Source organism: Oryza glaberrima, chromosome 7, assembly GCF_000147395.1.
Source record: "Oryza glaberrima chromosome 7, OglaRS2, whole genome shotgun sequence".
NCBI classification, from domain to species: Eukaryota; Viridiplantae; Streptophyta; class Magnoliopsida; order Poales; family Poaceae; genus Oryza; species Oryza glaberrima.
The window spans coordinates 24089124-24114462 of NC_068332.1; the positions used below are offsets into that span (position 1 = coordinate 24089124).

Sequence of the window (25339 nt, forward strand, 5' to 3'; positions counted from 1 at the left end):
TTGAAATATGTGCACGCCTTATATTATGGGATTGTTAACAACCAAATTTGGTAAATATTCGTATCAGGAAAGGGGATCTGGTTGAAGAAGAGTTGGAGGCAGAGATCGAGTTCTGGAACAGAGCAAGAATCGGCTGGAGTCTGGATCGGCTACGGTTAGGATCGACTACGGCTAGGATCGACTAAGGTTGAGTTAAGCTAAATAAGCTGGTATAGCCGATTCTGACAATATAACTTGTGTGCGACGTCGGACTCGGGTTGATGTGCTTCAAGATGATTGCCACGCATGGATGGAGTCCTGGGAAGGCAATTGTATCTATTAATTAGGATTATTTATGTAAATTCCTTAGAGATAAGTGTGGGCAAGAGTCTGCCGCAAAGACTTGAGATATTTTAGAGTTTGTTAGAGATAATGGTCGTGGCCGGTACGGGCATATCTTGTAATCCTCGGGTATAAATAGACCCCGAGCCCTATGTAATAAGACATACACATTCAATACAATCCCGGCGCATCGCCACCTTTCGTTTTTATTTTATTTCGACGAGTTCTTGCTTTCGGGTTGAGCTGCATCGGTTTCGATCTTCAACAAGAGGTAAAACTCGTTATGACGAATTATGTTCTTAGGGATTAATGCTTACATCTTCATGATACTCTAATCTCATTTATATAATTCGCCGAGTTATCATATATCTTACATAATCTTCAACAATATCTCTATCTAATCTATTATCGGCTAACACTTGCATGCAAAAGACAGCCAATTAGGTTAGATCTCGACGTTGATTTAGATTATATAAGATATCTACCATTCTATGAATCTTCTAGCGGCTTGATTGTCTAGATATTGTTCTTCTTTTCATACTTAATGCTGCATCAATTGAGTTTGATCTATTGAGTCGTGCTTAGAATATTGATCTCTAGCCTGCCATCTAGTTGTCGATTAGAATAGCATCGGAGTTTCAGCCGATCTTATCTTATTTAACCGTACTTATTCTATTTATTCTATCTGCCCTTTATATTGGGACATTGCTATATTCAAATGTGTTAAACTATTGTTCAACATATCATTACTGTTTCAACGTCTTAATACAAAGTAGTATCGGAGTATTAGCCGATACATGCTAGATCTATCTGATCGGCTATGCTATTAATATATATAGCCTTGTTATGGATGTATATTTCGATCTGAGTGATTTATACTGTCTCGGTGTGATAATCGATCTATCCCAATCACTTGATTTAAGTAAACATCAATATAAGGATTATATACCGTTAATATCTACAGCCGATCAAGTAAATTTAGTTTTTCCTTACTTATCTATGATTGCCGATCGATACACAGATGACATCGGCTCGAATATAAATGATATGTCATCGGTATCTGGCCGATCGGCTATCATTTATAGATTTAACCACGGTTTCTTTGTCTTTATTTCTTGTTGATTACAGGATCAAATCAACTGGCACGCTCACACATCCGAAAGCGAGTTTTGGACCTGCACTAGAGTTAAGCAGATCTCCCCAGGCCTCGTGTTTTCTGTCAACAGGGATAGATGGAGTATATAGCTACAAATGAAAAAAATCATCGTTATCATGATTTCTTCCCAACCAAATGGTCAAATCCAAATGCAAAAAAAAAAGGAAAGAAAAGAAAAAAGAGTTTCAAAAAAAAAGCAAAAAAAAAAGCACATTAAGCTGCTCTCTGACGAGACGGTCCCACAAGGCAGTCGGACTATCGCTGGCTCGCCGAGGCGCTCGGCTTAACCCATCGTCGGCTTCTCCTGTACTCCTCTCCCCTCCGATCTCTCGAGTTCAAAACACTCGCCGCCGACGAGCTCGCCTGCCGGGCTAGGGCTAGGGTTTCGCGCCGCCGCAAAGGGCGGAGCCCCCATGAGCGCATCCGGCTTCGGCCGCGACGCCGGCCCCCTCAACCGGGGCCCGGGCACCGCCCCCTTCGCCTTCGGCGCCGGCGCCGGCGCCGCCTCCACCCCGCCCGCCCCTGCTCCCTTCCCATCCGCTCGCCCCGTCGCCCCTATCGGGCCCCCCGCCGCCGCCGCTCGCTTCCCGAGCCCTCGTCCCCAGCTCGCTGCCACCCCCCGCCCACCCGCCACTTCCCCCGTTCCCGTACCCTCATCCTCCGCGCCGCGCGGCCCGGCCTTTGCTCACGGCGCCGCCAATCCCGTGCGCTTCCCTAGCTCTCGCCCGGCCATCGATCCTGGCGTGCCCGCCGCCACTGCTCGCCACGTTGGTCGGCATCTCCAGCCCCAGCCGAGGTGAAGTTCTGTGCATTATTTAGTGATGGTTTGCTTTGGTTATTTTTTTCTGTGACTTTTGGTATCAAGCTGATTAGTAGTGATTAGGTCTCAGTACTTGCTTTTGCATCTAATTCTAAGTAGAAGCAATCTATTACACATAGTTAAGCACAAAACCTGTAGCTGTGCGCTGTACAGAGCTGTAGTTTATCTACACTAGTTTTGCACATGAGATGATTGAATAATGCGGATGATATCCTTATTAGAGATTTTTGGGATGCAGACAACAAATTTTGTCTGGTCTGTTGTACGTAGGTATGCCAACATCGTCAATCATATTACTCTGTTTTTCCAATACAACCTGTGTAAATTTGACCATTGAAATCATATCATGGTCTTACAAACTACACACATCAACTTTCTAGCTCATTCCCAAGCTCTATGCACACTGGTGAATCAAGTGACTGATTTGGAGCAGTGCACAGATCTAAATTGCATGTCCAGGTTAATACAGCATGGGTGAAAATAAGGTCTCAATAATTGATAGGATGCAATTCCCATCCCATCTTGATGTAGTTATACTTAGTATCCATGTTTTTGATGATTGCATTTGCATTCTTTGCAGGCCAGCTGCATCATCAATACGCAGCCCTGTGCGTCCTGTTATCTCCTCAAGGAGCAGGTCCACATCTCCTCTATCAAATCAGCGTATTGATTCTCCTGCAGACTATGATAATGGTATGGGAAAAAGAAGGTAAAACTGCCTTTTGATGTGCCTCTTGTTTGTTCTATAAAGGGATTAAGTTTGTTCTGGTGTCCTATATATGTTTGTATCCATGGTATAAATACTTATAACTTAAAGATGTCTAGGAAGTTATAACTGGAAAGTTGGCAAAACATATTTCTCACTTGGGCTTATTTGTTGTGCTTTTTTTTTGGTTGCTTGCCGCACATACAAGTTTGAAATTGCATTCAATGACTTTGGTTCAAATATACCTCAATATAATATGTATGTAGTTGGTGCACGTGCTCTTGTGGAAGTGTTTGCAATGAATGGAGAACCAAACTACACTACTTATGTCTGTTAGCTTTCAGTCATTTACTACAATGTTGCAGTCATATTTTATTCACTGCTAATTGTTAGACAGAAAACTACATGCACTACAATCTATTCGTGGAGTGCACATCATGGTGTACTCTTGATGTTGGTGCTGCCATGTTTGGCATGCTATTCATCATTTGGAACACCCTGTGGGATGAGTATAAGCATGGTCGTACAGATCTGTAAAATATCTCTTTACTATGCATTAGTTCACTCGAGATCTTCCTGGAGTTTGCTGCTAGCAGGCTGGGTGCTGTCCACTACTTCAAAACCTAATGTTTCTTCCATTGATAGGGTGGTAAACTATGCGGACCCATTGTTTGAAAATGGAAGTGCACCTATAGAGGAAATGAGGACACAACATTCAGAATTTGGGAAAACAGCACGATCACCAACTTCAAACATTACCAGCAAGTTTAGACCACCATCAGGCTTCCAAAATTATCACCCTGTGCAGGCTGCCGATCCTCTTGAATACAAGTAAGTTTCTTTCAAACAATCTTCCCAATAGTATGTACTGTATTTCATTTTAACCTCTGCTTCTCTTATAGTACAGACTAAATCAAAAGATTGTATAGAACTAGTTATCTAGCTAGTACATGCAGTATTTTACTACTGAATTAGTGAATTTGTTTATGGTCATACTTTGCTTCTTATCTCTCTACTGCTTATGATTTTTCAGACCTAATGTAACACCTGCGATGTTCGGAAATCAGAACCTCCATGATGTACGAGCAGCTCCCTCTCCTGCTTTGAACAACAACCGTTTAGTTCCTGGAAGTGGCAGACTGCGTCCTGCCTTAGGGGGTGGTGCATCTCCCACGGTGTTTGGTGATGCAAGTCAGTATGATAATTCAACACAATCAGTTATGGCTCGACAAGAGATGAGCGAACATATGCGACCGGTATCACAAAGGTGCTGTATGTTAGAACTGTTGATCTGATTTCTGTGCTTATAGTTCTACAATTTTCTTTTGGGGCTTCTTTTGTACCCAGCCAGTATGATCCTCAATATAATAGCATTTTCTCTTTATGGAGTATGGCAGTTAAAAAGCCTTAGGTAGATAACTGTTCCTTAGGTAGATGACCGTTTCTATGTTATCCTTTTGAGTTCGATTAAATTTCTACTACATACATGCTGGTAGCTGATAGATGTCACATGGGGCAAAATTGTGTCGGTACATCCAAAATGGAGAATTATTTCTGTGGACACTTTATTGCAAAATTATGTTACTTCTTTGCCTCCCGTTTGCTTGCTGGGACGGATTCTCTATTGATGATGAAACCATATTTCATGATTTGATTTGATATTTTGAATAGAAAAGGTAAAGCTGCTGTGTGATGTCCATTCCCTTATATCTATGTTTGTGTACATTCAATATCTTCTTTTATGTGTGTACGTGTGCGTGTTTGCACATACGTGCTGCTGTAATGTGTTTTTTCTTTATTTTTTTAGGTTTCCTGCTTCATTTCAAAGCCGATCATTGGATCATAATATTTCGAAAAGGTCTAGGTCACCTACTTTGTCCCAACAGGATGCTGATGGTGCTGAAGCTCATCAAGATGCTGGTGTAAATGCTAGAAGGTATCTCAGATGTTCATTTCTCCATATGGTGGTGAAAGTTTTTCTAGGAATATTTGGTGCACAATATGCACCCTTTTTATCTATTGTTTTGACACCAACCAACATTTGCTCATCTATCGGTTTTTACGTACCAAAACATCTGTTTGCTATTTAATGATTTGGAAATAGATAATTATGAAGATCTATTGGAAATCATTTCGCTAGTATTATCTGTTTATGAGAGTAAGAAATGCTGTCTACATCATTTTGGCTACGGTTACCAATGCAACACTAGTTCCTTTTGTTACCAAACTGACTAAGGCTGTGTTCGTTTCTGTGGTTGGGAACTCTACCCTCCGGCACGGAAAACGGAGCGGTCCATTAGCGTGTGATTAATTAAGTATCTGCTATATTTTTTTTCAAAAATGGATCAATATGATTTTTTTAAGCAACTTTCATATATAAACTTTTTGCAAAAAAACGCACCGTTTAGCAGTTTGAAAAGCTTGCGCGCGGAAAACGAGGGAGAGGGGTTGGGAACAAGGTAGAACGAACGCAGCCTAAGAATAGTACCTGGACATGACCAAAACATTTTGAACATGCTTTTTTGGTAAATTTGTTTCATTTTAAGTTTACTTTTCTTGAAGTAATATATATTATTTTCCTTGTAAACTTCACTCTTGCTAAAATTGTTATTTAGAAAACTTATGATTTTTAAGCTTCTAAATGCATAACCCCTGCACTTAAGTTGCCAGTAAGAATTAGCCTGATGTTAATCCATCTTTTGTACTTTCATTTTTAGAACAACCTAAAATTCTTTGGGAAATCTGTTAGTATGAAATTATTGTGTACTTATTTTCATAATCTCATCAGTTGTAGTAAGGTTGTGGTTATTATCTTAATTTTGCCTAGTTCTCTTAGATTTTAAAGGGGCTTAACTTTGTAGTGGTCTAAAACCGACATCAGTACATCACAGTTCCACTCAGTTTTGTTACTGGCATTCTATCGTACAGTTAACATGGTTCTTTTTTGTTGTGCTTCCTTTACAGACTGATAGACTATACGGATTCCTTGTTTGATGATGGAATGGCTGAAACTTCCAAACGAATGAAATCACCTTCATTAGAATTCACAAGCATGGTCAAATCTCCATCTTCAGATATTAGAGGCGATACTAGACCATCATCTGCAGGTTTACGCAGCAATAGTGCAGCCCAGAATCTACGTTCAAGTGTTGATATCCAAAAGTAAATGCTTCTTCTATGATTCTCTTTTTTGTTTATGCCAATTTTGGTTATTATATATTGGTTCAAATAAGTGGTAAGCAGTGAGGGTGAAAATGGATTGTAATTAGGAAAGGCATATTTTTACGCATCATTTGTATTTGTCCCTACGAATAAATAATAATTATGTCCTGCTAATCCATTATTGGGCATGCTGAAGCGTTTACACTCAACATTTAATAGTTGTATTTGTTGATATTTTTACAGGGCTAGTTCATCTGTTCCCAAGGTTGGAAATCAAGTGCAATTTCGTATCGGTGATGTGCGTTCACCACCATATCAGATTGACCCTTATTCCAATGAACAGAACACAGCTGCTGTTTCTCCACCAAAGCCTTCTATTCTTGGTGCTAGCAAAAGAATTGGGACCCCTCTGCTGGACTTTACTGATGATGATAACATGATCCCTTCAACTGAAAGTGAGAGGTGCTTATGATTCAGCTTATTATAACCCATCCCTTTCCCACCTCGAAACAGTGCTTTGATCAAACATGCTACCTGCTGGTATTGATTCGTGATATTTCCTGTAGAGAAAAACAAGCAAAAGCGAAGCGTTTGACTCGTTTCAGTGTTGAATTAAGCAGACCGGTCGATAATATTAATGATTTTGCAAAAGCGCAGAAGGGCTCTGCAGACAAGCAAAAACAAGCCTCTTCAATGGGAAAAGTTCCAACTGGATCGAAAGATGATATCGATGAAAGATCTATGGCTGATGCAGATTCCCCAGGGTTAGCTGCAATTATTGGGCTTTGTCCTGATATGTGCCCAGGTGTTTCCTGCTGTAGATCATAGATCATACCACTTCTGTGCAATATTTTCTTAAACTAGCTACTAATAACAGATTCATGTTCATTGTTTTTTATTAGAACCGGAAAGGGCGGAGCGTGAAAGAAAAGGAGATCTTGATAAGTATGAGAGATTAGATGGAGACAGAAACCAAACTACTGAGCTTCTGGCTGTTAAAAAGGCATGTGATGCTATCCTTATCACCTAGCAGTATGGCAAAAATTTATCTGAAACTATCTGTGATCACCTATCACAGGAAGCATGATTGAAAGTTTTCATCTGATTGATACAGTATAATAGGACCGCTGAGAGAGATGCAGACTTGATAAGGCCTCTGCCAGTTCTGCAGAAGACAATGGATTACCTTCTTAGTTTACTGGACCACACATACGATGACAACTTCTTGGGCTTATACAACTTCTTATGGGACCGGATGCGAGCGATAAGAATGGATCTTAGAATGCAACATTTTTTCAATCAAGATGCTATTTCTATGCTGGAACAAATGGTAGTTACATTTATTTCTTGGTGTCATTACATGTTTATTTATTTCGACACCTTAAGTTCCCAAAAAATTTCATCCTCAAGCCACCTTTTCTTTTCTGCCCAGATAAGGCTCCACATTATAGCAATGCATGAATTATGCGAGTACAACAAGGGAGAAGGGTTTTCAGAAGGTTTTGATGCACATCTTAACATCGAGCAGATGAATAAAACATCAGTTGAGCTATTTCAAATGTATGATGACCACAGGAGAAAGGGTGTATTGTTCCCAACAGAAAAGGAGTTTCGGGGTTATTATGCACTGCTCAAGTTAGACAAGCATCCTGGTTACAAGGTGAGGTGAACTGAGTGGCTCTCGTTGTTTTCTGATATTTTCTGACTTGTACATACTACATACACCTGAATTTTAGGTTGAACCTGCTGAGTTATCTCTAGACCTTGCTAAGATGTCCCGTGAAATCAGAGGCAGTCCAGACATCTTGTTTGCAAGGGAAGTTGCAAGGTAGTCATACTATCTACTTTTGTTTGCACTTATCAATTTCATTGATTTGTGATTTAACACCTTTTTTCCCCTATGCAATTCAGAGCTTGCCGAATGGGGAACTTTATTGCCTTCTTTCGTCTTGCAAGGAAAGCAACATACTTGCAGGCTTGTTTGATGCATGCTCACTTTGCAAAGGTAGAATTATTGCCTGTGAAGGATGCTTCTTCTGGTATCATTTTAGTGAAAATTATGGCTCCAAAGATAGCCAACATTTGCTCGTTCCCATTGTGTGGCAACAAAGTAGCCTTTATAATAATAAAAATCAAAACTGTAATACTTTTGATTACTATACATGTTTTGCTAAAACTGTTATTGCAGTTGTTAGGATAACCTTACTTTTGTTTTTCATGAGGCAAAAGCTGCTTGATTGCACAGAGTTATTTCATTTATTTGTGACATGGTGCCATTATTTCATAAACTGTTGTGACTGTCTCTCCCTTCACATTATTTACTTCTCAGATTTAGGATGTACATTATTGAAGTACTATCCTTTTTATGTTATGACAGGTTTTCTGCATGATGCTCTGTTCTATGTTGACGTACTGAGTACCTAATTTTAGATATATTTTGTGGTTCTAGGCATCGGATTATTCTACTGTAATATTGCTTTTCACTGCTCACATCTTAATGCACTTCTAGTTTTCATGTCGTAGGCTATTTGTTCTTCAGTCTTCACTTTTGAAAACTTAACATTTTTTTCTCTACCCAGCTAAGAAGGCAAGCACTGGCTTCCTTGCACAGTGGTCTTCAGAATACCCAAGGCATCCCTATTTCCCAAGCTGTTGAGTGGCTTGCTATGGAGGTAACTGCTCTCTCACTTGTGTAGTGGAGTAATAAATAGGAGTAATAACTTCTTTAAAAACAAGGAAAATGATTGTCCTTTTATGACTTCTTTTTTCAGGACGAAGACATTGAAAGTCTTTTAGAATACCATGGTTTTGGATTGAGGCAGTATGAAGAATTGTACTTAGTGAAAGAAGGGCCTTTTCTTAACAGTGAGACTGATTTCCCATCTGGCTCTTCTCAACTTGTGCACTTGAAGAAATCACAGAGAATCATCAATGATGTTTCTTCCGGTCCAGTTTGTGCTCCTACTAGCCAAAAAGAGGCTGTTGCATCAAATTCTGGTGGGTTCGCTCTAACACGAGGGCATGTTCACCCACAGCCTTCTCTTCTGGTAAAAAGAGAATTTGGTCTGTCCTTTCCTGGACCTGTTTCTCCCACTTCTGGGAGACAGACTACCTCCCTGTATTCTGGTTCCTTTTCCCCAAAAGCTGGCAACAAGCAATTCAGTTTGCCATCTTCAAGTCCTATGTCCCCAACTTCTGGCAAAAAGGAGAGTGTTCCTGTACTTTTTAGTACTCCTCCACATACTAGCAAGCAAGCTATATTACCGCGCACAGGATGGATAGATGAACAAAAGGTAGCTTCACTAAAAGCAGAAAGCAACACAAAGGCAGCTGATGATTTTATACCTGAAGATCAGGATGGTGGTCTTGTAGGGTTCCCTAGAGGGCAACCTGATGTACCGTGGACACAAGCTAACATTCAACAGGACAGTGCTTTGGAAGAAACCAAATTTTCACCTCCTCTCGCAGATGGTGTGTCCTTAGATTACTCCAATATGCATGGAGAGGAAAATGAGTTCAGGCCAGATGGTTCCAGCATTGATGCGGATATGGATGAGGAGAGTCCATCACACAGAGAAGTCAACTTCATACAACCTGAGTCATTTGTGGGTTCACATTTATCTGATTCAGATCACGAGGAATATGATGATCCCAACATTGGTGACAGGGCAGCAGATAACATGTTACCAGTAGTTGTATCTCCAAAGAAAATTATTTCCAATGAAAGGTTGATGATAATACTGAGGTTAGTCCTTGATCTATTGGTATTCCAACCATTAAAATGCTCCACTGGCCGCAACCAACCAATGTTCCCTATTATGATTTTGTAGGAAATGGAGGCACCGTGCTATGGACAAGAGATTTATTAGAGAGCAGAAAAATGCTCTTGCTATTGCAGCATTGAGTTCTCTGTCACTTGGTCCACCAGTTCACCAAACTGCAGTGGTGAGTCTACCTTAGACATTTTATTTTTATTTCATTACCTTTTAACTTCAAATGTGTTTGGGTACATAAATGTTGGGTTTTTTAGGCTTTTAGTACATAACTCATGTTTTGAGTTATACCAGTTTTTATGAGTTGAAAATGTTTAACCAGATGAAACTATCGAGCAGTTCATCTTTAATTGTGGAATAAACATCTTAGCTCTCGTGGAATGTGGTTTGTGGGAGTCATGCCATTTTCTGTGATCTTTTCTGTTGTGAAAACATGATGACAATTTGTTGACTTGTCTACATTGAAGGTGCCGGTGCACGCGGTTCATGATCTAGACATCAGTCAAGCATTTAAAGAGAGACACTCAAGACAACAACTATCGCTGTCACCTCTAAATGTCTCGGAGTTGGTTGGTCCCATTTTAACAGAAAGGAACCCTGATGCTAGATGCATCTGCTGGAAGCTGCTCGTACTTGTCCCCCCTGGTACCATGGAATTCAAGACCAGCAATTATGCCTCAAAGTGGTTACTCAAAAAGCTCATGGGCTCTGGAAATGAAGATGCTGGATTGCTTTTTTCTTCAGCAGACCTATCAATTTGGACAAAGTGGAACAGTTCTCCAGACGCATGCTGTCTATCTATTGCTAGGGCCATTGACCAGCAAGTCATTGGTAACGACATAGCCAATGGCACAAACTGTATAATATTCCTGGTATCTGAAACCATTCCGTGGGAAATGCAGAAGGCATGGTTTAGCAGTCTGTTAGCATCTATACCTGCTAAATCCAATCTTCCTCTTCTGATTTTGAGTGGCGACACATACAATGAAGAGTATGATTATGCGTCACAGAGTGTCATTGACAGGCTTGGCCTCGGTTGTTTGAGCGAAGAAAAGATCGCATCATGCTTGGTTATTTTTCTAGTTGCAGACGACATGGAAGGTTATGCCAATGGGTTCTTTGATGATGAGAAGTTACGTGGGGGCCTGAAGTGGCTGACAAAAAACTTGCCTCCACAGCCTGATGTCACTCTTGTGAAGACCCGTGAGTTGCTTTTGAACTACTTGAACCCATCACTTGAGTTGCTTAACAGCCGTGCTGCACCTGAAGTTTGTCCCGAGCATTGCATTTCAGTATTCAACAAATCTGTCAACCAGCTTGCAGAGGAGATTTCTGCAGCAGCATACACAGCTTCTAACCAATGGCCAGCTCCTGAGATTAATCTTCTGGAGAGATCAAGCAGTGAGAGAATATTTGCAGAAATGTTTCTACCTAGCATTGGATGGTCACTGCCATCGAGAATTCAGCCACTGGTTGCAGCCATAAAGAGTTGCAAGCTTCCAGAATTCAGTTACGACATGTCTTGGCTAAACAAAGGCTCTTATATGGGCAGTCAAATCCAAGACCAGAAGTTATACCTTGAGGAGTGCTTAACAAAATACGTGACAAAATCAGCTCATTTGCTAAATGAAGCCCAGGCGGCTACCGAAGTGAAGGTTATGGTGCAGAAAGGCGTCAGTCTCGAGCTCCGTGGCTCGCACTATCACCTTGTGCCAAGATGGGTGACTATCTTCCGCCGAATTTTCAACTGGAGGCTAGCCAAGCTTTCCACAGGAGAGTTCTCAGAAGCTTATGTCCTGAGTCAGCATCTTTATCAGACACCGGGAGCTGATTCACTTCCAAATGGAGGAACCCAGCATGATCTCTCTGCCAGCAGCAACACTACGGATGAGGCGGCACCCACTCTGGAGGATCGCGGCATGGCGCCTTCCGTGTCGTCCCGCCTCTCCCTAGATGAGATCATCGAGATCAGCTGCGATCTCGATGCCGTCAGCGCCCCGCCACCGGCGAAACCGTTGCCACCCCAACCGCCCACCCAGGTTCACTATGAACCTCAACCACCGGCGGATACCACCGGTGGGGTGAACGGTGTGCTTGGAGCTGGTGATGGCGTGCGGATGCCGAGAAGGCCGGAGCTTAGAGAATTGGTGTCCATTGAGAGGGACGACAAGCTTGCGAGGCTACTGGAGCAGTGCGGCAAGCTGCAAGACAGGATCGACGGCACGCTCTCCATATACTTCTGAGTCCTGAGCCTTCTTTTTTGTTTGAAGGCCACATATACTTCCTGAAGGTTTGAAGGGGCAACTAGAACTAGCTGTAGCTGTTACGCTCCTGCCTTCTTTGTTGTAAGCTGCTGTAACATTAGTATCATGCTGTGAAAAACCATTTTTACGGCCATATGAGTGGGCCCAGAGAATAGTAGGGTCTACATGTAAGAGATTCCAACCGTACTAAAGAGATTTTTTTTAAAATTTGGCGTGATCCCGCATCATCAGCTTTTCCATAGTCCAAGATATCTTTGGTCGGTGTAACCATCGCTATTACACCTGTCGGGCTTACGGGAGTGGATTAAGTTAAGAATTAAGAAGAGGATGAAGGTACGATTCGTTTCTTCAGATATGATATGGTTTAAAATAAACGTAAAAAATTAGCTGTCTCTTCTCAAAGGAAGATTAAGAGTCACGCGTCGCATCTCCAGATTGGCAGTGCTCCTCGAATCACACATTACGGCAAGCATCAACTTTAAGACATCTTTTTCAAGTTGTTATTGGTAAATACAGACACGACGACGCGTTGGTCGTCACACGAACAAAGTCAACCAATCCCAAGTTAAACGCGACCCAGTTTGGGTCAGGAACCCTTTTTTTGCGTCGTCAGTCAGCAGGTGCTCTAAGAAAACACGAGCAACAGCACCGAGAGGATTTGCCACCGGTGCATGACGGACACTCTGCAAAGCCAGCACCACAGCCATCGCACAGCAACAGCTCCCTGCAGAAGGAATCCGCTTTGTATAATAATTTATCTGAAAATTCGACAAAAATGTTGATTATGGCAAAGATCTTACGGAGGAGAGTGATGTGGTATCATGCTGCTTTTCTTGTGTCATTTAAGTTTAGATACTGTAAAGCAACAGATGAACCGATGAGAGTTTGTTTGCATTCACTCGATTCATCGATGACAAGATTGACAGTTTTACCTCATCAAGTTTAGCAGGAGGCTGTTGGGATGCTGCGCTGCACTGATCGATCCATGTCAATGCCATCTTGCTTTTGATGCCATGATGCTTCCGCTGGTTGCGATACAGCTCTCTCGCTTTCTATCAGCTTGGCGGTTTCTGATGTTCTCCCAACCCCAAGCAAAGGGTGTGTCGGAGAAGGAGCGACGCAGGAGAGGTGTTGTTCTGTTGGAGAGCCTGAAGAGGACGACGGCATTTCAGTAGCAGCATCTCTGTTCAGATGGCTGGCCTCTGACGGTACATATACAGGTAGCTCTGGTTGCCCCGTGCGCAGAGCTATTGGCGCTCCCAGGCTGCTGCCGTTCATTTTCTGGCTCCCTGCAGGACCTGGCTGAGTAAATTTAGGAAAGAACAATAAATCTCTGCAGGCCAATTAATAGTGTGGTTTTGTGCCTAAAGAAATTTGAATGTTGTGCACCAACATTTTCGGAATCCCGGATGTGCACAATGATTATCGTAATGTCATCCGTCCTGTTTTCATGCTCCAGCCATAGTTTGTACGACTCTGCAGCAATTGCTGAGCAAGCTTCCCGGGGATCTTCATATGCAGCCACCTGTTGGGATCAGAAAAGGAGGTTCGCAATTAGTAGCATGCAGTCAATAGAGAGAATATCAAGGTCAACCAAGTAATCAAAAGCACACACAATTCAACATGAAATTGTTACTCAAATTTGCATGGTGATGGGTACAAGGCATAAAAACAATAGTTCATTATCGCATTACTTTAATAGTAACAAAAGGCAACATACAATCACAAGTAGCCAATCTACACCATTATAATCTAAACCCGCCATGATCAACAACATATATATCTCTTTTCCCTGATTGACAGGGTAATTTATAGGCCTTTGAGAGAAAACATAGTAGTCCCTTCTAGCCTTCTGTTAATAGTATTATAGGCATTTACACAGTTCAAAAAAATAGGATAACATATATTCTGACCGATCCAATACTGAAAAGTCATGCACTTTCTATGTAGATATTCACAGTGCAAGGCAAAAGGTAGAAAACAATGTAAATGAAATAAGCCATGGAAAGCAAAAAAGGCTGTTACCAGCCTGGCTTCCTTACACACGTAGTTGTAGTACATTCAGTTAAGGAAAGTGGTGGGAAGGAAAAGAGGTTCATGAGGGGACCGCCCATTATAAACACCACTCCATGTTAGGGCCTAATCAAAACACATTTGACAGCATGCAGGCACATCCATAGTGAACTAGCAATCAGCAGTCAATTCTAAAGTGACATTTCAGTTTTGAGTCCAATAAGATGTTTCCATCAGCAATACTTTTGGAAAAGTGTTAGATTATTCCTGATTCACAAAGCCCATTTTGAGATGTTCTTACAGTGATTTACCTGTCATGCCCCTCGTTTCCGGTCAGACTTCCGATTAGTCAATTTGCTGTTACAAATCAAACGCTAATCCACTATTCTTCTACTACTCAATAGAAAGTACATCCACTTATGCATAACTTTATTCAGAGTGACAGCTTTCATGATGCCAACATCAATCAACCTCAAAACCCAAACCATTTTGTAATCATTACACCTTCCTGCAGTTCCAACTTTTTTTACAAAGCTAAAGGTTGATGGATTATTTTTACATGCATTTATGCAACAACAGATGGAGCAAAAATTTATATCCATGACCATATGCATTTATGACAAAATTGGCCTATTGAAATTCACGAGTGCGGCTAGTAGGCTAACTGTAACTTGTTAGCAACCATTAATATCCATCTCACCATAAATCGTGATATCGCATGTACTAAGCTCACATCCTAACATAACTAGATGACTCCACAGATAGCCTCCCCTTCACTGTAATCCGTGAAACGTTGATGATGTTCCGTAATCCACAGGGAATAAACATCACGGTACATAGAGGTTTTGCACACCATAGCATGCAACACTATGCTAACCAAAATCCTAATTGGAACTAACATATACCACTTTGTCTTTGTTTGTATCGGTGATCTTAACAAAAGCATTAAGCTGTAGAAGCAAATGCTGTGTCCCACTGGAGCACTTTCGTGCTTCCCCTGAACAGAGCATATGTCAAAGTCATACTCTGGTTGGGTTTTTGGCTGTGTACATCTAGTTTGGATGTAGAGGCCGGGCTTACCCATTTTCAAAAAAAAAAAAAAAAAAAAAAAAAAAAAAAAAAAAAAAAAAAAAAAAAACTCTGGTTGGGTTTAAATGTCTCCAGAATGACACACTGGATGAAACCTATTAACTCACACATGCAGAATATAAATCACACTGCAAGGGCTGTTCTAGAATATATTATACCATTCAAACATTTCATAAGCTTAGCTGAAACACCAGTTCTTGGAACATCGGATGCTTCATATAAGCCAAAGGCTGACAAGTTGACACACTGCATCAAGTTCTACAGAAAGAAGAAAAGGCTGAAGCAAAAAAAATCTTTTACTTCCATTATCAACCATGTTGGCTAGTTAACTATGTGTGGTAGTGATGAATTCATGGTGAGCGGTGCAGTGGAGTAAAAATATTTCAATATTATATCTCGTCTATTCCCAAAATGAAGCTCTGCACAAAGAGTCCAGTTTCCATGAAGCAAATGCACTGGCTAAATGCTAATTACTACTACCTGAGTCACCACTCACCACACCACAGTTCACTAGTATCCTATGTGTGCAAAACAAACATCGAAATGGATTGGTTCAGAAAATATCAAAATATTATGGGCATGAATTAGAGTGGAGAGAGAGAGGGGGAAATCACCATGTCCACGACATCCTGGCTGGAGAGAAACTCAAACACGCCATCGCTTGCGACGACGAAGAATAGGTGGGCTGGAGTGATCTCTACACTTTTCACCTCAGGTTCGGCGATGACACCAACAGCCTCGGCGGCTTGGTCACCGAGGCTGCGCGTGAAGGCCGTGCCGGGGTAGAGCCCATCGCGCGCCCACACGCGAGGCGGGTCCCCCTCGTCGGCGACCCAGCCCTCCGCCTCCGGGTCGCGCACGCCCTCCACCTGCTCGACCGACATCACCCGCGCGCCGCACGCCTTCACGCGGGCGCGCTCGTCGGCGCGGAACGGCGTCTGGTCCCACGAGAGCTCCTCCGCCGCCACGCGCCCCTCCCGCCACACCCCGGCCACGGCGCGGGAGTCCCCCACGTTGGCCACGTGGAGCGCACCCCCCGCCACCAGCGCCGCCACGGCGGTGGTCCCGCTCATCGAGTCGTCCACCTCGTCCGCCGCGTGCATCTCCGCGTTCGCCGCCGGGAGCGCCTCCCGGAACGCCGCCGCGGGGTCCTCCACCACCACCATCCTCCCCCCTCCCTCCTCCCCCTCCCCCATCCCCACCCCCGCGAGCAGCCGCGGGAGCGCGTCGCGCGCGAACCCGGCGCACGCGGCGCCGCACGCGCCGTGCCCGTCGAACACCGCGAACAGGTGGAGGTCGGGGTGCCCCGCGAACCGCGTCGCCACCAGGTGCGCGTCCTGCGACTCCCTCCCGGGCGAGTCCGGGTACAGCCCCGCCACCGCCAGCGTCGCGTACTCCAGCACCAGCCCCGCCGCCGGCACCGCCACCCGCCCCAGCGTCGCGCCGCCGCGTCCACCAACCGCTCCGCCGCCTCCGCCGCCGCGCCCCCTCTGCCGCCGCGGCACGCAGCACTTCCCCTGCGCGCACCCCATCGCCGGGCTAGGGTTCGCCGAGTGCGCGATTGCTTTTTGGGAGTTCACAAATCGGAAGGGGAATTCGGAGGAGAGAGAGATCGAATGATTCAAATGGCACTGTGCTTGTGTGAGAAGAAGAAAGATAAATTAATAAATGCAACGAATAAAATAGAATTTAAATTAAAAAAAAAGGAGGCGTCAAGTGTGGAATTCGTGTGGGGGTTTTGGCGTGTGCTATGCTACCGCTGCGGTTTGAGAGTGACGCGAATAAAATTCGTTGAATTTTTTTTCTCTCTCTTTTTTTTTGCGTGGAAAAATTAGGAGAATGTTGGCATGATGCATTATTGCGTTAAGTACAGTGGAAAATGTGGCTAAATGCTTTTTGGTCTTCCTTTTTTTTTTCTTTCTCTATAGTGACAATCTAGTTAGCAGCAGCATGCAGCCGCCTTCATGTTTTAATCATGACCCAGTAGCTTTAAAATGTTTGGTGCCAGTCAATTTTGGTCGATTTGGTGGTAATAATACTACTCCCTCCGTCCCACAATATAAGGGATTTTGAGTTTTTGTTTGCAACGTTTGACCACTCGTCTTATTCAAATTTTTTTTGCAAATATAAAAAACGAAAAAGTGTGCTTAAAGTATTATAGATAATAAAGTAAGTCACAAATAAAATAAATAATAATTTCAAAAAAAATGAATAAAACGAGTGGTCAAACGTTACAAGCAAAAACTCAAAATCCCTTATATTATAGGACGGTAGGAGTAATTTGGAAGAAGCACACCCATCACAGATGTTTTTTTTTAAATAAATGATTACATGCTTGTGCTGTGACTTGTGTTGTAACTTGTGACGTTGCTTTCGAATAAGTGTCAGATCATTTTCGAAGCTGTCCTTGCCAATCTTGTCTTCTAGGACTAGACCAAGACATCCTCACAAATCACAAGAAAAGTGCCAAAATTCTAAAATAAATCGAAACCAAACCGCATAAAAATGACTTGTTTTTTTAAGGTGAGTTGTAGATGAGAATGGAGTGCCAGTGACTCAAGTGAGAGGCCCACGAAGCTAGTGTCCAACAGACCAACACTGAACAAATCGAGGAGAAAGGGACCAAGCTTAAATAATTTGGGATTATTAAACCTTCGAGGTTTAATTACCTCTTTAATTGTGTACTCTGTAGTTCTCCAAGGCCAACTTGCCTACATGCATCAACCCGATCCATTGTTCTCTCTTGGATGTGGTTTTGGCATGATATTTTGCTGCAAAACATTTTAGAGCGAAAATAATTTGTTTTAGGCCAGTTCTAAGCTGATATATGCAGCTGTGTTATCAGCGCAAAAATAATTTGTTTTTGATAGTTCTAAGCTGATATATGCAGCTGTGTTATCACTATCAGATGAGTTTAGGTTTTTTATTAGAACCACACCTTTATATTTTCCGAAATAGCATGCTTTCAGGTACTTTAGAATCGACATATGACGAGATAGAAACAGTTCTCACTATTATATTATTTTTTGGGGGAGAAAACAAGTCTTATTATTATATACAGGTACAAATGAGTAAGATCAATATAATAAATAGAAATGATGGATTCATTGATTAGGAGAGATGCGCAAGATGGCGGCGAGAAATGCCCATAATTCGTATTAAATGCAAACGATAATTTTAGCGGTACAATCCACATAAATCCACTCTTGGGTTGATCTGCCTGACGATAGCATAGACAACAACAACCGTAAGAATGAAAAGAAAATCAATCGAAGATGGAGGTCATTTTCTTTTCTGATTTTGGATTTTTGTTCGCATGCTTCTTAAATTTCTAAACGATATGTTTCTGTAAAAAAAATATATGTATATAATATTTTCTTCAAATATTTTTTATAAAAGAAAACAATACCGTTATGGTGTAATATTTATCAAATAGAGACCACTTCCAGCTAAAGAGAGAATATAAACCACTTGGATGTAACTAGGCACCTAATGACCTAAACAACATTAAAAACCACATTCCAGTGTAGAATTTGCAACCATTTTACTATCAATCGACAGACGAGTTGGGTGCTATCACCATTCACCGGTGATCGGTTCCTCCTATCACAATGCGTAGCGTCGCGTACAGTAGCACGCATACTCGTGCGGCTCGCCTGTCCGTTTCATTCCATCGTGATGGCGATTATTATTATTTTTAATTCGAAGTACTCCCTCCATTCCACAATGTAGCAATCTAAAATAAAATAGGATATGTCTTGTCTAGATTCGTAGCTCTAGGATGTGTCTTATCTCATTCTAGATTGCTACACTGTGGGAGGGAGGGAGTAGTTAACTTCATCTCTTGAGGCAAAAAAAAAAACAATAATGAACTTATCTCTCCATATACTTACTATCTCCGTCCCATATTACTTGTCGTTTTGAGTTTTTGTTTGTAATGTTTGATCATTCGTCTTATTCAAAAAAAATTTAAAATTATTATTTGTTTTGTTTGTGACTTGTTTTATTATAAAAATACTTTAAGTTTGACTTATTATTTTTTATATTTGCACTAGTTTTTCAAATAAAACAAATGATCAAACGTCGCAAAAAAAAAGTCAAAGCGACAAGTAATATGGGACCCAAAGAGTATCACACATGAGCCTGAGCCATGATTGGATAGATGACTATACGAGTATCTCCTCCGTTTCACGATGTAAGTCATTCTAGCATTTCTCATATTTATATTGATAGATGTCTAGATTCATTAGCATCAATATGAATATAGGAAATGCTAGAATGACTTACATCGTGAACGGAGGGAGTATTTCGCTAAAACAACGCTTATAGTTCCACGGTAGGAGTACTTATCAGCATTTGTGACACACTAATGGCTTTTTAGTGCCTTCAGTACTGTTGATACGGTGATACCCAATTATATAACGTACTCCCTCCCTAAATCTCATGTTATAATAAGATATTTTAGGTTTGTCATAAAAAAAATTTCTCCAGATTTAACTAAATTTATATAAAAATATAAAAAAATTAATATAAATTATGATGTTATAGATGTTATTTTTTTACATATAAATTAAACCAAACATCAAGAAGTTTATAACTTAAGAAAACCAAAACGTTCTATAATACCAAAAAAAAAAAAGAACGGCAGAATCTGCAAGAATTAGAAAATTTTTAGGGAATGCGTATTGTACAATACGTATACGTGTATATGAGTATATCGATTCGATGTGCGCGCGCATATACGGTATACGTCGCGTGTCGTCAAGTCTATGTATGCAAAGTCTATAAATGCATACACGGTATACGTCGTGTGTACGCAGCGAATTGCGCCTATGTATGCAGTCTCGCTTTTGATGGAGGCGGATTGCGGGAATGCACGTCGCGTCGCCGCCTACTAGCCGGCTGGGCGCATCAAGTGCATCACTATCTACTCGTGAAAAAAAAAGGTAAAAGATGTACTTTATTTGTCACATATTAAGTTTATTTTTAACTGCTTTTATTTGTCTTAAAAATAAATTTATCTTCAGAGTAATCATTACATCGGAGTTTATAAAAATATAAAATAATTGTATCGGGAGTAGATAAAATGATGAATAGTTTTATTGAGATTTGATAAGGTAGGGGTATGCTATTTTTTTTCTTTTATATTGGTACGTGTGTGATTAGTGAAAAATAAATTTATGTTATGATGGAGGTAGTAATGCTACATGCGAGAGGAACCGAACTACACGTACAAGAGAATAAAAGAAAACTGTGCCGTTTGGTTGATGCTACCGACCCGCGTCCGTATCGTCCAATAAGGCACTCCACTCGGGGGTGGTGTCACGCTGTCGCGACAAATGCTGGCTCGTATGTTCGAGCAGGGACAAGTATCAGACTATTAGCCATCTATAAATATATTTTAATGAGATAAAAAAAAATAAAAGAGAAGAGTAGCGAGCTACAAATCTATAGCCACCTACACCACGAACTTCAAGACACAATATATTAATAGTATAGTACTACCTCTGTCCTATAATAATTGTATTTATAGGACTTGAATTTGTCCCAAAATAATTGTCACAATAGAGTACTAATGGTCCTATTAATCACTTCTCATTCAAATTTCTCCCTATTTTACCCTCAACTTCTCTTCCACTCTTACCTATACACCATTTAATAAGGGATATTATAGTCTTTCTTCTCAAAGCTTAATATACAGTAAACAATCTAGAATTACAATTATTTTGGGACGGAGGTAGTAAGCAACTATTGTATGAATTGACTATTACATTGACTATAGATGAATTGAAGTTAGTAGTGGGATATACTATTAAACTTGCTCTTAGGGAGAATCTGAATGGTTGAGTTTCAGCTAGTGATAATCTTACGGCTCTCTTTCATTTACAAGAAAAACATAAAAAGCTTGGAAAATTATAACCCTATAGAAAAAGGGGTTGTTCATTTGTGCTACTTGTGACTGTGTTACATCTGTAGCAACAATACTCACAATAAAAATAAATAAACTATGGTTTGTGCTGCCCAAGCTAGCACAAACAATCGGAAACAAACGATTTCCTTTGAATTTTTCATGGAACGAAGAATCATATAAAGATTTAGAGGAAAGTTAGCAAATGTTCTAATCTCTTAGAAAATTTCTTATGAGTTTATCCCTCTTATTTGATTCCTGTATTTTTTCTACTGTTTATTCAAACAATCACTACTATATTTTTCTTGTGTTTTACTGATCTCTATTTTTTCTTGAGTTCATGTAGAAATCCTGTGTTCTTCCTATTTCCTCCATTTTCTCAATCCTACATTTCAAAGGAGCCCAAACCAAATTTCCTAGCTTTCGGTTTTTATCAATTTTCTAAATTTTGTAAGTACATATAACATATCCTCATAATTAAGTCTAAAGAGGCTGGAATTTTATTTATTTATTTAAAAGTTTTGCAAAAATATACTTCTCTACCCGACAGGACATATAAATCGCTATATAGCAGGAAATCTATATGAGAGAGAGAGTGCGCCATGTAAATTTTGTAGACGGCCCCCTCCAAGGATAAATTGCTTTAGGGGAGGGTAAATTAATTGCCGAGAGGCCCCACTCGGGAACAGTAAAATAAATATTTCAAAAATAAGTTAAAAAAAATCAAAGAAGTTGTACCTGCATATTACCTGAGAAAATAACGGAGCGGCCCATGTAACGTTGAGCTAAAGCCCATGTGGAACCAGCCCACGGCCCGGTTGATAGATGCGGAGGGAGGCGGAGCCCACCACCCTGCGGAAATGGAGGGAAAGCGAGCGCCACATGGCGGGAAGCGAGAGCGTCCCCCTCCCCGACTCCCGAGGCGCACGACGACACACGACACCCACGACACGCACAGTGCGAGAGCTCTCGTCGAGACCAGCGCCGCCGCCGCCGCCGATCATGTCGGAGCGCGAGGGCCCGCCGTCCTCCGGCCCCGCGGCGGCCGTGGCGCCGCCTCCCCTCGCCGCCGAACCCGTGCGTTCGATCTCCTCGCCGCGCTATCTCTCTCTCTCCGCTTGCTTCCTCTACGGCGGCGGCGGAGGGAGGAAGCGGAAGGGCGCGGCGGCCGGAGCCGGAGCCGCGGCCGCGCGGAAGCCTCGAAAGGTAGCCACTCTTGTTCGATTCGTTTGAGTATGGAGCAAAGTGCCACTTCAACAACAGTAGATTTCCCCAACAAAATCTCTGCATCTACTGTTCTTTCCCCAAACACAACATCACAATGACGCATCCGTACTACCATGGTTTCATGTAGGATTACAGGACAAATCAGGCTTATGTGTTCTACGGACATTCGCGAGATTTCCAGTACGTGGGCGTAGAAGATTTGCCTAAATGTGCACACGTGATTGCGGAGCTTCCACCGCAGTCGCAGTCAATGTCACTGGTGGATGTGCAGATCTGGATCATCAAATTGTTTCGGCTCCATCCTGAAACTCAAGATCTCTCAATCAAGGGTTTCTACTCGGATTATTGCCCCTCTGTCCTAATTCCAGAGTGGTATTTTGGGTACTGGATAACCTATGATTGTCTACGTGATGAATCATGGGCTTCCTTTGCCAAGAAAGTTAGGGGGAGAAGAAATGGGATGGAAATGTTCGTCTTATATGTGGACTCCTCTGAAATCAAGCACTCCAGCAGTTTGATCAAAGCCATACCTGATGATTATTCTCAGTTGGAAACGGCTGTGCTGCCTGACCGAAAATCCCTGTCGTCATTTTTCCCTTTGAATTGCACTTCCAAACGCCTCACCGAAGACCTGACGATGACAACCACGGAGATCGCCGCATATCTTGCTCAATACTACGGCGATCAGTACAGTCGTGCTGGGGCATGGAGGGCAAAAATGAAGGCTTTGGAGCTGCGCTATGGTACCTTCTATGATTCACACAACTATGCGCCGAGGTTACTTAAGGACATAAAACATAAGCACCCTTACAGTTTTGTGGACATCAAGGATACAGAGGTTGCAGGCTGTAAAGATTTCAGAGTTCTCCACCGGATATTTTGGGCATTCGACCAGTGCAGAAGGTCCTTTATGCATTGTCGTCCTGTGATCTGCATTAAGGGCACACCACTCTGTGGTAAATATCAAGGAGTGCTGATGACTGCTCTAGCATTTGATGCTAATGATTACTGCATTCCAGTCGCATTTGCTGTGGTCGAAGGTGAGAGCAAGGAAAGCTGGTTGTGGTTTCTGAGGAATGTGAATCATTCTGTTGTGAATGGGCGTTCTAATGTATGCCTCATACATGATTACAAAAGAGAGTTGCTTGATGCTGTAGAGGACCTGCAGGATAGTCCTGAAGAAGCATATCCATGGAGAGGCATACAGAGCCGGTGGTGCGTCGAACACCTTGCTGAAAGCTTCTTTGCACATTTTGGTGACAGGAAGCTGGTGATGTTATTCAAGAAACTCTGTCAGCAAAGCCGACCATGTAAGTTTGGCAAAATTTGGAAGGAGCTAGATGAGTTGACACTGAAATATACGCAGGAGAAAGAAAGTGGTGCTAGTGGGGAAATTCAACAGGAGTCAGTTGAGCATGGCGAAACAGAGTTTGTGGCACAAAGCCCACACATCCATCTTGATTCAGTGGGAGAGGAGGTGGAAAGGAATTGCGCTGGTGGCACAGAGAGCAAAATAACAAGGTTCTCCGAGTGGATCGGTCCAAAACCAATGGAGAAATGGTCATTGTTGTACGATAAAAACGACGCAAGATATGGCATCATGGGCACCAGTATAGCTGATTTATACAAAGATAACCATGTAATGAAGGGGATAAGGTGCCTTCCGCTCTCTGGATTACTGGACCTGACATACCGTCGCATGGCAGAATGTTACGATACCAGAAGTGCTGCTGCAAAGAAATCAACTGGCAACCCTTTAATTAACTTCCCTGAATGCATCCAGGATGAGATGAAGGCCAAATTGCAGAAAGCCGAGACACATCACGTAACTTGTATAAACAGTGGGAATAAAAACGCTTTCTTTGAGGAAGGACACGGAATATTTAAGGTCCAATCAAAGAACAAGTATGTGATTGTTGAGCTGACACAGAGAGAGACACAAACGCACAAACATCCTAAAGTTCGAACCGTAATCAGCGGAAATATCATCCACAATACTTTAGTTCGAGAGCCAGTGATAAGAAAAGCTCACTGTTCTTGCAACAAGCTGAAGCTGCTTCGCAAGCCCTGCTCCCATGTCATCGCCGTCTGCTGTCAGGTTGGAGTTAGCCCTGATACATACATGTCCCCTTACTACACTCTGGCTTATCTTGCTGACACTTGGAGGGGCAAATTCGATGCATCGGAGGCCTTAGGAGAACACTACACATTAGGAGACTTTTGCAGAGATCCTTGCTATTCAACACTTATGTTAGGAAATCCGCCAACATGGATCCCTGATAAAAGGATGGAGTGCGGTCTTCCTGCCTTCCTAACATCGGACGGGACACAAAATGGCGTTGATGAGGAAGAGCAACAATGCAACATTGAGAGTGAATCATCAGCTGCTGACAATCAAGGCACTGAAAATCATTCATCAAGAGAAACTGACCAGGTCTGAATTCTGTTGTAAGGTATCACCTTATGTTGTATCCTGAATCTGTAATGCCCATTGTACTTGACCTATCCTAAGTTACCCTGAATTTTGCCGTTATCATTTGCAATGCTATTGTTCTCTCTTGATAGTGTTGACTCTTGAGAATAGTACGTACTGCCTTGTTCATAGCAAAATGCACCTAACACTGATAATGCTGATATATCCTGTTATCTGGACGCCAGACTGTTTATTGGATCAGGTATTTCAAGTGTGCTGTTATGCTTACATCTTTCCCCTTTTTTCCTTTAAAGTTGGAACTATATTGATTATCGTGAATAATCAGCCTTTTAACATAATGACTATTACGTGAAATCAACCACAAACTATTTCTTCTTTGCTATTGACAACTTCTACAGCTGTGTTAGATGCTAACAATAAGTTCTCTTATCTTAAACTAACAGTTGGCATAGTGTGCTGATTTTAG

The 25339-nt window shown here is 41.9% G+C and overlaps 3 protein-coding genes across 7 annotated transcripts; 2 read left to right on the forward strand and 1 right to left on the reverse strand.

Annotated features, from left to right (window-relative positions):
* Positions 1–1786: 1786 nt before the first annotated feature.
* Positions 1787–12409, forward strand: LOC127779176 (SAC3 family protein B). 2 transcript variants are annotated; one of them, XM_052305894.1, is made up of 17 exons: positions 1787–2273; positions 2878–3006; positions 3649–3834; positions 4037–4270; positions 4811–4939; positions 5968–6165; positions 6409–6627; positions 6732–6970; positions 7068–7168; positions 7280–7495; positions 7598–7825; positions 7902–7993; positions 8077–8170; positions 8745–8837; positions 8937–9910; positions 9996–10110; positions 10406–12409. In XM_052305894.1, the coding sequence occupies exons 1-17, from the start codon at positions 1891–1893 to the stop codon at positions 12179–12181; spliced, it is 5406 nt and encodes a 1801-aa protein (XP_052161854.1). In that variant the 5' UTR covers positions 1787–1890; the 3' UTR covers positions 12182–12409. The 2 variants fall into 2 exon arrangements, with proteins under 2 accessions (XP_052161854.1, XP_052161855.1); XM_052305895.1 differs by lacking the exon at positions 1787–2273 and having other exon boundaries at positions 2884–2990.
* On the reverse strand, positions 12290–16965 carry LOC127779180 (probable protein phosphatase 2C 65). Of its 4 annotated transcripts, XR_008018628.1 has the most exons (5): positions 15919–16959; positions 13596–13727; positions 13135–13504; positions 13003–13057; positions 12290–12926 (listed from the first exon to the last, which is right to left on the reverse strand). XR_008018628.1 is itself a non-coding variant. In XM_052305899.1 (4 exons), the coding sequence occupies exons 1-3, from the start codon at positions 16834–16836 to the stop codon at positions 13145–13147; spliced, it is 1410 nt and encodes a 469-aa protein (XP_052161859.1). In that variant the 5' UTR covers positions 16837–16959; the 3' UTR covers positions 12290–12960; positions 13135–13144. The 4 variants fall into 4 exon arrangements, 3 of the variants coding, with proteins under 3 accessions (XP_052161859.1, XP_052161861.1, XP_052161860.1); XM_052305899.1 differs by lacking the exon at positions 13003–13057 and having other exon boundaries at positions 12290–12960; XM_052305901.1 differs by lacking the exons at positions 12290–12926; positions 13003–13057 and having other exon boundaries at positions 13347–13491; positions 15919–16965.
* A 5153-nt stretch (positions 16966–22118) lies between these two features.
* LOC127779178 (uncharacterized) lies at positions 22119–25190 on the forward strand. The gene is made up of 2 exons (XM_052305896.1): positions 22119–22418; positions 22567–25190. Exons 1-2 carry the CDS (start codon positions 22215–22217, stop codon positions 24877–24879), a joined length of 2517 nt encoding a protein of 838 aa, XP_052161856.1. The 5' UTR covers positions 22119–22214; the 3' UTR covers positions 24880–25190.
* Positions 25191–25339: the final 149 nt, after the last annotated feature.